The sequence below is a fragment of the Microcaecilia unicolor genome, chromosome 4 (genome assembly GCF_901765095.1).
Source record: "Microcaecilia unicolor chromosome 4, aMicUni1.1, whole genome shotgun sequence".
Taxonomy (NCBI): domain Eukaryota; kingdom Metazoa; phylum Chordata; class Amphibia; order Gymnophiona; family Siphonopidae; genus Microcaecilia; species Microcaecilia unicolor.
This window is the reverse complement of record NC_044034.1, coordinates 371087428-371100668: the sequence shown is the minus strand read 5'-3', so window position 1 is coordinate 371100668 and position 13241 is coordinate 371087428. Positions and strand designations below refer to the sequence as shown.

Here is a 13241-nt window from a genome sequence, read left to right as displayed (position 1 = left end):
ACACAAACAGCGGCCAACGAAAACAAAAATCCATTTGAATGTTGCCTATTTCCTTTTACAGCAATATCAAGAACTACGTTGAAGGAGGAATTTCTAATAAATAGTCTACACTAAAGTGTCATAGAGGAAATCCCATCCAAACCAGGAAAAGTAGCGAGGTACGTAGGCATATCGCTCTATGAGGAAAAAAAATGGAGGAAAAAGGCCTCTTTTTCCTCCTTTTTTTTCATGTCTACATTAGAGAATGACACGGGGATAAAATTTGTCCCTGCCCCGTACCTGTGGGCTCTGTCTCTGTCCCCACCCCGTCCTCTCAGACCCTGTCTCCGTCCCTGCCCCGTTTCCACAGGCCCTGTCTCTGTCCACACCCTGTCCCCGTGGGCTCTGTTCTCATCTGCAGAAGCCTTGAACAATTATGATTTTATATTTAAATCTTTTTATTAAAGTATAAAAAGGAACAATATGCTGTGCAACTGTTGTGTATAAATTACAAATAGAAAACAAGGATAACAATGAGCAGCTATAATAACCCTCCTTCCCACCACCAGCCTCTAACTTCCAACCCCAACATTACCTGACTTCTACTACCCCAAGGAATCCTAATCCACACTGTTAAAATGTCCAGGGGTACAAAATACAACCCGTTCTGTATGCCCTAGAGTGAGAAATATGCCTTGTGAAGCACTGTTATGATTTTTTAATCTGCGGATGAATAAGAAGTCATCAACAATCTCAGGATTGAGTCTAGCTCTCCTGTCTTCCACAGTCCTTCCTGCAATAGAAGTTGTCTTCTTAGAAGATGTGCTGGTAGCAGGATGTACAGGATCCCCCAATTCAAATTTTGCTAGCTTGTCCCTGTCCTCACGGTTCTGTCCCCATCCCTGCCCCGTCCCCATGGGATCTGTGCCTGTCCCCAGCCCCATCTCTGTGCCATTCTCTAGTCTACATAACTCGTTACTTTTGATGGTTTGGATGGGATTTCCACTATGACACTGTGTAGACTATTTCCTTTTACACACACTTGTGAAAGAACCATCACAAAGGTCGACTTACGAGAACCCACCTTGACTTTCTCTATTTGATCCTGCAGAGAGTCAATTAAGAGATCCCCCACTGGCTGCCAACTGCTCTTGGTGAGCTCAGCCTGACGTAGCTTAGGGTCCAGATCGTCCATCACATCCTGAAGCTCATGCAGCCTTTCCAAAGCTTCATCTATCTTCTTCTGCCAGTCTGAGGAGCCCAGGTTTAGCTTCTCCCATTCTGTTTTCACCTCATCTGCCTGTCTCCGCAGGATTCTGGCAACACTTTGCGCCCGCTCTTCAGGTGGCAGCTCTAGGCATGCAAAGCAACACAGTGTTAGGAGCAATAGATTCAATTCTGCAACAGTTTGAATAGTTTGAGGCAGCTTCAGTAGCTGGCAAAGAACCATTCATAACTCAACACATTGGCAAGCCACTTTCTTCTGGAATCTCCAGGACACGCAGAAGAAGGCAGTGTGTTTGTTCAATATTCTTCCCACACTGATTCTTCTAAAGCAAAACCTTCCAGATGACAATTACAACCATAGCAGCCAACTTTTCAAAATGATTGGGGGTGCTGAAATGTTTTTTTTTTTTTTTACAGGTGGTGCATTCCCCCCTCCCCCTCGTCCCCCCTCCCCCATCCCCCCTCCACCTCCCTCCGAGTTCCAGGGTCCCCCCCTCCCTTCTTCCCAATTCCAGGGTCCCCCCTTCATCCAGGGTCCCTCCCTCCCTCCCTCCCAGTTCCAGGGTCCCCCCTCCCTTCTTCCCAATTCCAGGGTCCCTCCCAGTTCTAGGGTCCCCCCTCTCTTCTTCCCAGTTCCAGGGTCCCCTCCCTTCTTCCCAGTTCCAGGGCCCCCCTCCTTCCGAGTTCCAGGGTCGTCGTCCCTCCCTCCCTCCCTCCTTCCAAGTTCCAGGGTTGTCATCCCTCCCTTCGTCCCTCCCTCCTTTCCAGTTACCTCGTCAGGCTTTTGGAGGCCGGCAGTAGCAGTAAAAAGCATGCAGGTTGGCACTTACTTCAGTTTTCCCTGTTCTGTCTCTCAGCTCTGGTCCTGCCCTTGCGGAAACAGGAAATGAGGGCAGGACCAGAGCTGAGAGACAGAGAAGGGAAAACTGAAGTAAGTGCCGAGCCTGCATGCTTTTTACCGCTGCTGCCGGCTGCCGTAACCCCGACGAGGTAAGTCAGGATAAAAATTCGGAGGGAGGGGGCCTGGAACTGGAAGGGAGGGAGGGATGACGACCCTGGAACTGGGAGGGAGGGAGGGACAGACGATGACACTGGAACTCAGAGGGAGGGAACAAACTTCCGGTGGGTGAATATTGGGGGTGCTCGAGCACCCACAGCACCCACGGAGTCAGCGCCTATGATTACAACAAGCATTGAGGACCTGAAACACCATATCTCTGGCTACAAGGGAAAAGAAAGGAAGGGGATTGGATATACTGCTTTTCTGTAGTTACAATCATATACAGGTACTTATTTTGTACCTAGGGCATCGAGGGGTTAAGGGGCCCTTTTACTAAGGCGCGCAGACAACTACGCGCATACAACGTGTGTCAAATTAGGACTACTGCCTGGCTACTGTGTGCCCTGGGCGGTAATTCTAATTTTCTATCACGTGGCACTAAATGGGCGGTAATCAGCAGTGTATGCGTGCTGATGATTACCGCCCGGTTAACACGTGAGACCTTAACACTACTCTTATGTTCTTATGTACTAGTTCAATTAGATTACTGCAATGCTCTCTACAGTGGTATTTCTGTTCAGCTTTGTCACGAAAATGATAGTGGGGATGGGACGACTTCCCTATGAAGAAAGACTAAGGAGGCTACGGCTTTTCAGCTTGGAGAAGAGACGGCTGAGGGGAGACATGATAGAGGTATATAAAATAATGAGTGGAGTGGAACAGGTGGATGTGAAGCGTCTGTTCACCCTTTCCAAAAATACTAGGACTAGGGGGCATGCGATTAAACTACAGTGTAGTAAATTTAAAACAATTAGGAGAAAATGTTTCTTCACCCAACGCGTAATTAGACTCGTTAAATTCGTTGCCGGAGAACGTGGTGAAGGCGGTTAGCTTGGCAGAGTTTAAAAAGGGGTTGGATGGTTTCCTAAAGGACAAGTCCATAGACCGCTACTAAATGGACTTGGAAAAAATCCACAATTTTGGGAATAACATGTATAGAATGTTTGTATGTTTGGGAAGCTGCTGGATTGGCTGCTGTCGGGGACAGGATGCTGGGCTTGATGGGCCTTTGGTCTTTTCCCAGTGTGGCATTATTTATGTACTTATGTACATCTTCATCAAAATACCTCTGCCTGATTGATTTTTGGGATGGATAGATATATGACAAGGCTTCCCCATTGTTGAGAAACCTTCAATGGCTGCCTGGGGAACAATATATTACATTTAAATTGGTCTCATTTGAATTTTTAATGTTTCAAGTATTCATATAAATTCTCATTTTAAAACAAACGACAGACTAGGATATTCTAGAATGGAGTGGAGGAATGGTGAGTGCAGTGGACTTTCATCCTGGGGAACCGGGTTTGATTCCCACTGCAGCTCCTTGTGACTCTGGGCAAGTCACTTAACCCTCCATTGCCCCTGGTACAAAATAAGTACCTGAATATATGTAAACCGCTTTGAATGTAGTTGCAAAAACCTCAGAAAGGCGGTATATCAAGTCCTATTTCCCTTTCCCTATTTGAGATTCTACATGGAATGTTGCTACTATTTGAGATTCTACATGTAGTAGCCTGCCCTTGTAGATCAGCAACGTAGGACGTCAGACTCACAGAAACAGAAGCCTGCGCGGCCGCATTAGTGATGTGCAAGGGCAGGCTTCTACATGGAATGTTGCTAGTGGAGGAGTAGCCTAGTGGTTAGTGCAGTGGACTTTGATCCTGGGGAACTGAGTTAGATTCCCACTGCAGCTCCTTGTGACTCTGGGCAAGTCACTTAACCCTCCATTGCCCCTGGTACAAAATAAGTACCTGAATATATGTAAACCGCTTTGAATGTAGTTGCAAAAACCTCAGAAAGGCGGTATATCAAGTTCCCTTTCCCTATTGGAGATTCTAGATGGAATGTTGCTACTATTGAGATTCTGTTGCTACTATTTGAGATTCTAGATGGAATGTTGCTATTCCACTAGCAACATTCCACGTAGAAGCCTGCCCTTGCAGATCAGCAACGCGGCCGTGCCAAAGAAGACTTCGGCTGGCGGGGGTTGGGGACCTCCGCCAGCAAAGGTACCCGTCGGCGGGGGAGGGTTGGCGGTGGCGGGAAGAGGGGGTCGAAAGGGTTGGCGCTGGGGGGGGGGGGAGCAAAGGTGGTGGTTGGCAGGGGGGGGGGGGACTAAAATGTGCCACCTCACCTCCCGCCGGTTACGCCCCTGATATGCAGGTACTTTCTCTGTCCCTAGAGGGCTCATAATCTAAGTTTCTGTACCTGAGGCCACGGAGGGGTTAAGTGACTTGCCAAGTTCACAAGGGGCTGCAGTGGGAATCGAATCCAGGTTGGCAGGATCAAAGCCCATTGCACTCACCATTAGACAAATCCTCCACTCAAGGCGGAGTATAGTAAGAATAAGCCAAACATAAGCAATCGACTATTACAGCAGTAATAATGAAAATGATATGAACGTTAAGTCCCTCTGAACATGTTTATTGGCTTACAGGTATTTTCCGTGTCTCGGAGGGGGGTTCTGAGGCCGCCGTAGCATGACTGTCTCTGCCTTGATAGTGTAATTTATGAGAATGTGAGAGTCAGTCTGAACTATGGCAGCTCCGTGCTAGCATGGGAAGTGAGAATTTATAGATCTCTCTCTCTCCTCGCTGATCCTTCTATCAATATGTTATTACAGCTCCTCATTCAATTACCTCGAGGCTCCTGGTACAGTTTTTCCAGATCTTCCAAAGGCTGCTCAGCCAGAAATATCCTCACTGTTTCCAGGGCGTTCGTGACGGCTGGCTCTTTAACCTTCAACTCCCTCTTGAAGGCCTGAGAAATAAGGGATAACAGGAATAATATTGTGAATCCAAGTGCTTTTTAATAAGACCCTCACCTCCCCCCCCCAATCTCTGCTTCACTATAAGTTTATTTATTTATTACATTTGTACCCCGCGCTTTCCCACATATAGCAGGGCTCAATGCGGCTTACATAGTAACAGTAAAAAGAATTACAAAGTTGAACAGGGAAGAGGAAAGAACTCATTTTAGGCCAAGCCATACGTTCTCAGAAAGCTCAATGAATATGCAGGAGAGCGGCTGGAGTGGGTTAAAGAGACCATTCAATAAAAGACTTTTCAGTTCTGTGCTGCTTCCGCCAACCCCCCCCCACCGCCCCAAAAGCACGTGGCTAAAAGCTTGTCTCCATGGGAAAAAAGTAGAGCCAAAGCAACTTGCAGGATGTGACCAGGGTTTCCCAGTGACGTTAGCCCATTATTCTGGGATGCCAGTGAGTGGTGCCCTATTCATACCAGCCCTGGAAAACAAGTCCCTCTTTTTACAGCGATATGGGGTGGATGTATAGAAAGAAAGAATTCACTTTGTTTCAATTCATTGCAAAATTTATTTACAGTGTGATTCAGACTGGCTGACACAGATTTCTCAGGCAGCGACTCTAGATGGGTTGGTATCGAACAACTGTGGAAATAGGTCACAGCAATTCCCATGGGCACAACAGCTGGATGAAGCATGCCCAAGAGAGAGAGAGAGAGAGAGAGATATGAGGAGATGTGGCACTGTTTCATTCATTCGTTATGAGCCACTAACTCTTCTGGTCAGGAACTCAGAGGGGCCTATATAGGGGTGAGCATTGATACCAGCTCTATGGCTGGCGTAAGGGCTCTAAATTATATGCGTATATTTGTGTTGGATCACCAGTAATCCAGAAAGGAAAGTAAAGGCCCGATAATGTTGCCAACGTTATCCCTGAAAATTCAACGCTGGGTCATATTCGGGCTCTTGCATTGAATTTACGGGTTTATGGCGCTGGTGAAAATATAGCTGGTTAAGGGGTCCTTTTACTAAGATGTGGCAGACATGGTGGTAAGGGGATCCCGCAGTAACTGGGCAGTGCGCGACAATACCCAATTACTGCCGGGTTAGTGCCGTGCTAGACAAAAACAATCTCTGGAGCGCTGGAAACAGCGTAGGGCTGGCAGTAGTTCTAGATTAGCAAGCGGTAAGCCTGCATTGAGCTTACTGTTGCTTCATAAAAGACCCCCTAAGTGTGATATTTAGCACTTAACTGGAACCCTCATTGGACCCCCACCTGTCCTTCCAACTATCGCCCCATCTCCCTTCCCCTCCTCCCTTTCCTATCCAAGATACTTAAACGTGCTGTTCACCGCCATTGCCTTGACTTTCTTTCATCTCAAGCTATTCTTGATCCACTTCAATCTGGCTTTCGCCCCCTTCATTCAACTGAAACAGGGCTTGCTAAAGTCTCCAATGATCTGTTCCTGGCCAGATCCAAAGGTCTCTATTCTATCCTCATCCTTCTCGATCTATCTGCTGCTTTTGACACTGTTGATCACAGCCTACTCCTTGATAAGCTGTCCTCACTTGGATTTCAGGGCTCTGTTCTTTCCTGGTTTTCTTCTTATCTCTTCCAGTGTACCTTTAGTGTATACTCTAGTGGATCCTCTTCTACTTCTATCCCACTGTCAGTTGGTGTACCTCAGGGATCTGTCCTGGGACCTCTTCTTTTCTCCATCTATACTTCTTCCCTTGGTACTCTGATCTCATCCCATGGTTTTCATTATCATCTTTACGCTGACGACTCCCAGATCTACCTCTCCACACCAGAAATCTCAGCAGGAATCTAGGCCAAAGTATCAGCCTGCCTGTCTGACGTTGCTGCCTCGATGGCTCAGCGCTGTATTGGGCTTACTGTTGCCTCATTAAAGACCCCCTAAGTGCAATATTTAGCACTTAACTGGCTATATCGAACCGCAGAAAGACAGGACTGACTTTTATGTGGTTATCTTAGCCGGTTAAGGGCTCCTTTTACTAAGCTACGGGGAAAATGGCCCTGCTGTAGCGTCGGGGGTCATTTTTCCTGCGCACCAGGGCCCATTTTACCACAGAGGGTAAAAGGCCCCTATAAAAGTGGCCATGCGGTAAGATTACTCATTCATTTATAATTACACTTATGAGCCACTAAAGAGGCAATGGCTAATTACCGCTGGGTTAGCGCCACGCTATAAAATAAACAAAACTTTTCCGGTGCACCAGAAATGGTGCACACTTGAGGCAGAACTACCACCGGCGACCGCGTTGGGCCAGGGGTTGGTTCCGGGTTAGCATGCGGTAAGCCCACATTGGGCTTTGTAAAAGGGCCACTAAGTGATGGATATTGGCACTGAATTGAATTGAAGCGGTGCAAAGAAAAGCTACGAGAATGGTAAGGGATTTGCGTTACAAGACGTATGAGGAGAGACTTGATGACCTGAACATGTATACTCTGGAAGAAAGGAGAAACAGGGGTGATATGATACAGACGTTCAAATATTTGAAAAGTATTAATCCGCAAACGAACCTTTTCCGGAGATGCGAAGGCGGTAGAACGAGAGGACATGAAATGAGATTGAAGGGGGGCAGACTCAAGAAAAATGTCAGGAAGTATTTTTTCACGGAGAGAGTGGTGGATGCTTGGAATGCCCTCCCACGGGAGGTGGTGGAAATGAAAACGGTAACAGAATTCAAACACGCGTGGGATAAACATAAAGGAATCCTGTTCAGAAGGAATGGATCCTCAGGAGCTTAGCCGAGATTGGGTGGCAGAGCCGGTGGTGGGAGGCGGGGATAGTGCTGGGCAGACTTATACGGTCTGTGCCAGAGCCGGTGGCGGGAGGCGGGGCTGGTGGTTGGGAGGCGGGGATAGTGCTGGGCAGACTTATACGGTCTGTGCCCTGAAGAGCACAGGTACAAATCAAAGTAGGGTATACACAAAAAGTAGCACATATGAGTTATCTTGTTGGGCAGACTGGATGGACCATACAGGTCTTTTTCTGCCGTCATCTACTATGTTACTCCTCCAAGGTAGAAGGAGTTCTTGAAGCCGTGCCATTGGAAGGGGTAGAAAAGAAGAAAATCTACTCACGTATAATGCTCTTTGCTGCTTATTTTTTGGGAGGGACGGTGTACCGTAGCTATCAGTGTAACCTTTGATCCTTACTGCGCCTGGAAACCATCTCAGGGTACCGAAACACAGTATAGATGCTATAATGCACAATTGCTATTTGATAAGAACATCTAGCATAGGGGCTCCATTGTGGGAGAAACTCCACTATCAATGAGGTACATTTGGACGCTCGGGAGCTCAGATTTAATTCCCATTTGCTCAGCACAGTAGCACTGGGGAAGAAAACGGAGTATCTTCCCATTTTAATAAGTAGAGGCTGATCCCATTTTCTCATTGTTCTGCTTTTCATTTTACAGTATCTATAATTTAGTTCCTGAAAAGCCTTAAATGACGAGGCTGTCTTTGAAGCTCTCGGCAATCTCCCCGCTGGGGGTCTGGAAAGGCGCTGATCAGTATATCTTATTAAAGTAGCAGACGGGATGCCATTACTATGCCGAACCTGATGACAAGCAGAGAGGCTTAAATAAAGCAGTTTACTTGTGGGTTTGTCAGGTCATACATTATGTGCCTTCGATTTTCTCACCACTCACCACCAAGTGGGCAAGAAGCTGAAAAACTCAATAAAATTTGCCTGAAATCGTTGGCTGTAAATTAGAGATTCATTCCAGCTAATTCTCTTGTCAGGATGGGTTTCTTTCCATCTCTCTCTCTGGCCTTGTTCTCTTTCTTATAAAACTGAACCAGAAACAGGGTTGATCGTCACAGACCAAACCTCTAACTCATCTCTCTCCTCTCCAGTCTGTCCAAAATTCTGCAGCACGACTTATTTTCCGCCAAAATCGTTATACCCACACTAGCCCACTCCTCAAGTCACTTCACTGGCTCCCTGTCCGCTTCCGCGTACAGTTCAAACTTCTCGTACTGACCTTAAATGCATCCACTCTGCAGCCCCCCATTACCTCTCCACTCTCATCTCTCCCTACATTCTACTACTACTACTATTTAGCATTTCTATAGCGCTACAAAGCATACGCAGCGCTGCACAAACATAGAAGAAAGACAGTCCCTGCTCAAAGAGCTTACATTCCTCCCCGTGAACTCCGCTCACTGGACAAATCTCTCTTGTCGTCCCCCTTCTCCTCCACTGCTAACTCCAGACTTCACTCCTTTTCCCTCGCGGCACCTTATGCCTGGAATAAACTTCCTGAGCCTGTACATCTAGCTCCATCTCTACCTGTTTTCAAAACCCACCTTTTCACCACTGCTTTTGGCTCCTAGCTACTACTCAATTGTCTCCCCTTGTTCCTTCTCACCCAGTACTTCCTTCGCTCTTAATTATCTTGTCTGTCTGTATTTTTAGATTGTAAGCTCTATTGAGCAGGGACTGTCTCTCTGTGTCAGTTGTTCAGCGCTGCATGTGTCTGGTAGCGCTATACAAATGCTAATAATAATATCTCAGTCCACTTTTCAACTTAAAAAAACAAAACAAAACCCTAAGGGGCCCTTTCACAGACCAGCAGTGAGCTCAATGCGGGCTTACCGCTCACTCTTTCGAGACTACCTCTGGCCCAATGCGGCCGCCGGTGGAAGACCCAGGGAAATAGAAACTCCCCAGAAATGACTTGTGTAGTGGTAACCGGGCATCACCGTGTACTGCCCGGTTACCGCCGGGTTAGCGCGGGAGCCCTTATCACCACCTCAATGGCTCCCCATCGCATGGCCCTGCGGTAAGAGTTCTCTTACTGCATGGCCATGTGTGTCTGGGGGCTTCTTTTACCCGCTGCGTTGAAAAGGGCCCTGGTGCGTGGTAAAAGTGGCCTCCGCCGCCAACGCAGAGACCTTTTTCCCGCAGCTTGGTAAAAGGGTCCCTAAATTAGGAGGAAAAACATAAGACATGGTACTTAACATCAAACTTAGAGATGTTTGGTCTCTCGTATTTTTGTTTCCAAAAAGTGCGACATACTTGAGATCGACCTGGAGCAGGGCCACTGCAGCCACCACTGTCCCACCCCCACTCGGCCCTCAGCCACTGCTGCCATCCCCACCCACTTGGGCTGCTAGATATTTGGACAATAAGAGAGAACTCGGAAGAAAATACGATAAAGAGAAATGTTAGAGCAATTCTACAAAAGTTCTCCTGGAGATGAAGGGGTCCTTTTACTAAGGCGTGCTAATGGATTTTGTGCGGACTAACAATTAGCGCACGTGGCCCATTATCCCCTAAATTCCATATATGTGACCTAAGTTGTGCATGAAAATCTGGCTGTATTCTGTTTTGTGCATGCAACTTCCATCACTTAACAAGCCAACGAGCGTCGATAATTACCACTTAACAAGCACTTCTTGCCACTAATTGGCTTTAATTAGAATTTACACGCACAACTTTCTAAGCGCATTCTATAAAGTGATTCATATAAATTCTAAGATGCAGATATGAAAAGGGGTGTGGCCGTGGGAGGGGCATGGGCGGGTCATGGGCATACCCAGAATTTATGCGCAGTGTTATAGAATATGCCCGTTCCACGTGTAACTTAGGTGTTGGCATTTACACCAGGTTTTAGTCGGCGTAAATGGCCTTGACTAAATATAGTCGCATATTCTATAAGCCGCACCTAAAACTTTAGACACAGTTGATCGAATACAACTAGGTTTATTTTTTTTCAGCGTCATAAATAGAGTCTGTCTCTGTATACCTATGGGCTGCATGGCACGTAATACACAATAATTCATTAGTTAGATCCGTTAGCACGCCTTAGCTAAGGCCCCCAAAGAATGCCATTTTAAGAATATTTGCATTCCGCTTTAAACAGCTTTACCTCCAGGGCTCCGTGTCCCACAAATGGTGCCGTATACCGTTGCAAGACAGTTATGAATCATGTCTGGCAAATGGCGACAGGCTGCGTGTGAGAATGAATGATTCTCAAAACAGTGTTCTTTAAAAAGGGTTATTCATTGTGGTTTTATCATTGCCTTCCAGGTGCTCGGCAGTTAAGGAGTTAAACGATATCAGGAGTAACTTTGCATCTGAACCCAACCACAATGAAATTAAGCAGGGGCTTGTATTTACTGTATAATCACTCAACTCACCAGGGCACAATCAAGGGACTGGACTCACCCTTTCCCTTTACCAATTAAGTAGAGGAGTGTGGTAGCCGTGTTAGTCCACTCTTAAGGTTATCAATAGAAATCAAACAAAATAAAACATGGAAAAGAAAATAAGATGATACCTTTTTTATTGGACATAACTTAATACATTTCTTGATTAGCTTTCGAAGGTTGCCCTTCTTCCTCAGATCGGAAATAAGCAAATGTGCTAGCTGACAGTGTATATAAGTGAAAACATTCAAGCATTACTATGACAGTAAAATAGATACCATTGGAGATTCTACATGGAATGTTGCTACTATTGGAGATTCTACATGGAATGTTGCTATTCCACTAGCAACATTCCATGTAGAAGGCTGCGCAGGCTTCTGTTTCTGTGAGTCTGACGTCCTGCACGTATGTGCAGGATGTCAGACTCACAGAAGCAGAAGCCTGCGCGGCCACATTGGTGATCTACAAGGGCCGACTTCTACATGGAATGTTGCTAGTGGAATAGCAACATTCCATGTAGAATCTATAGAAATCAAACAAAATAAAACATGGAAAAGAAAATAAAATGACACCTTTTTTATTGGACATAACTTAATACATTTCTTGATTAGCTCTCTGTTGATCACCCCACCCCTCACCTATTCACACCCATCCTGTTAGAATATCAATGATATGCTTTGATGTCCCCATGCATACCTCCTACCCACCCCCATCCTCCCACCCTGTCAGACTGTCATAGTAATGCTTGAATGTTTTCACTTATATACACTGTCAGCTAGCACATTTGCTTATTTCCGATCTGAGGAAGAAGGGCAACCTTCGAAAGCTAATCAAGAAATGTATTAAGTTATGTCCAATAAAAAAGGTATTATCTTATTTTCTTTTCCATGTTTTATTTTGTTTGATTTCTATTGATAACCTTTACCAATTAAAAAGCCAGTGAGAAAGAGGTAATGGGGGGCCCTACCCGGTGGGTGTCATTCTGCTTCTGCACTGTGGGCAGATCTCCTCCGACCGGCTCCTGCTGCTGTAATACATCATTCTTCAGCTGCAGCCAAGCCAGGAGCTCCTGCAGCGAGAGGTGCAGCCGCTTCCACTGATCAGAACTGGCTTCTAAATGGGACCTGGAAAGCAAGCACAAGACTCATTTATATTTCAGGCATTCCTGTCCAGGGATGTCAGTACTCTTAGCATGGACTAGACAGGATTATGCACCATTGCATTTCATCACTGCCACTTACTCACCCTGGCCTTCAGCAGGCCATTTTCCTGTGCCATGCATGGATGTGAGATACTCAGCCTAATCCCCAAGACTCGGCCCTGCTCAAATCAGTTCTAATGCTTCCTTGCTGAACAGTACAGGAGAAAGATTCATGCTTTAACGGCACTGTGGTCTGTACTCGTGCACACCACACCGGTAAAAGGTGCAGGCATAAGACATAAGCATCGCCACACTGGGTGAGACCAAAGGTCCATCTAGCCCAGCACCCTGTCTCCGACAGTGGCCAATCCAGGTCACAATCACCCGAGAAGATCCACGGAGCAAAGCATTTTGTACTGCTTGTCCCAGGAATAGTGGATTTTTCCCTGCGTTCCTTTAATAACATTCTATGGCCTTTTCCTTCAGGAAGCCGTCCAAACCTTTCTTAAACTCTGCTAAGCTAACCGCCTTAACCACATTCTCTGGCAACGAATTCCAGAGTCGAATTACGCGCTGAGTAAAGATAAATTTTCTCTCATTTGTTTTAAACTTCACTCCAGCTTCATCGCATGCCCCCTTGTCCTAGTATTTTTGGAAAGCGTAAACAGACGCTCCGTATCTACCCGTTCAACTCCACTCATTATTTTATAGACCTCTATCATATCTCCCCTCAGCCGCCTTTTCTCCAAGCTGAAGAGCCCTAGCCGCTTTAGCCTTTCCTCATAGGAAAGTCGTCTCATCCACCTTAATCATCTTCGTCGCCCTCCTCTGCACCTTTTCCAATTCCACTATATCTTTTTTGAGGTGCGGTGACTACAACTGAGAAA

General features: G+C 46.3%; 1 protein-coding gene across 4 annotated transcripts in view; it reads right to left on the bottom strand.

The window, feature by feature from the left end:
• DMD (dystrophin) overlaps positions 1 to 13241 on the bottom strand; it is a 2615032-nt gene that overhangs the window by 363723 nt on the left and 2238068 nt on the right. For all 4 annotated transcript variants that reach the window (XM_030202363.1, XM_030202359.1, XM_030202360.1 and 1 more), the window contains 3 exons: positions 12181 to 12337; positions 4906 to 5026; positions 1064 to 1332 (listed from right to left, as the gene is read on the bottom strand). In XM_030202363.1, the coding sequence (XP_030058223.1) occupies positions 1064 to 1332; positions 4906 to 5026; positions 12181 to 12337 (547 nt within the window). The remainder of the gene's footprint in view (positions 1 to 1063; positions 1333 to 4905; positions 5027 to 12180; positions 12338 to 13241) is intronic.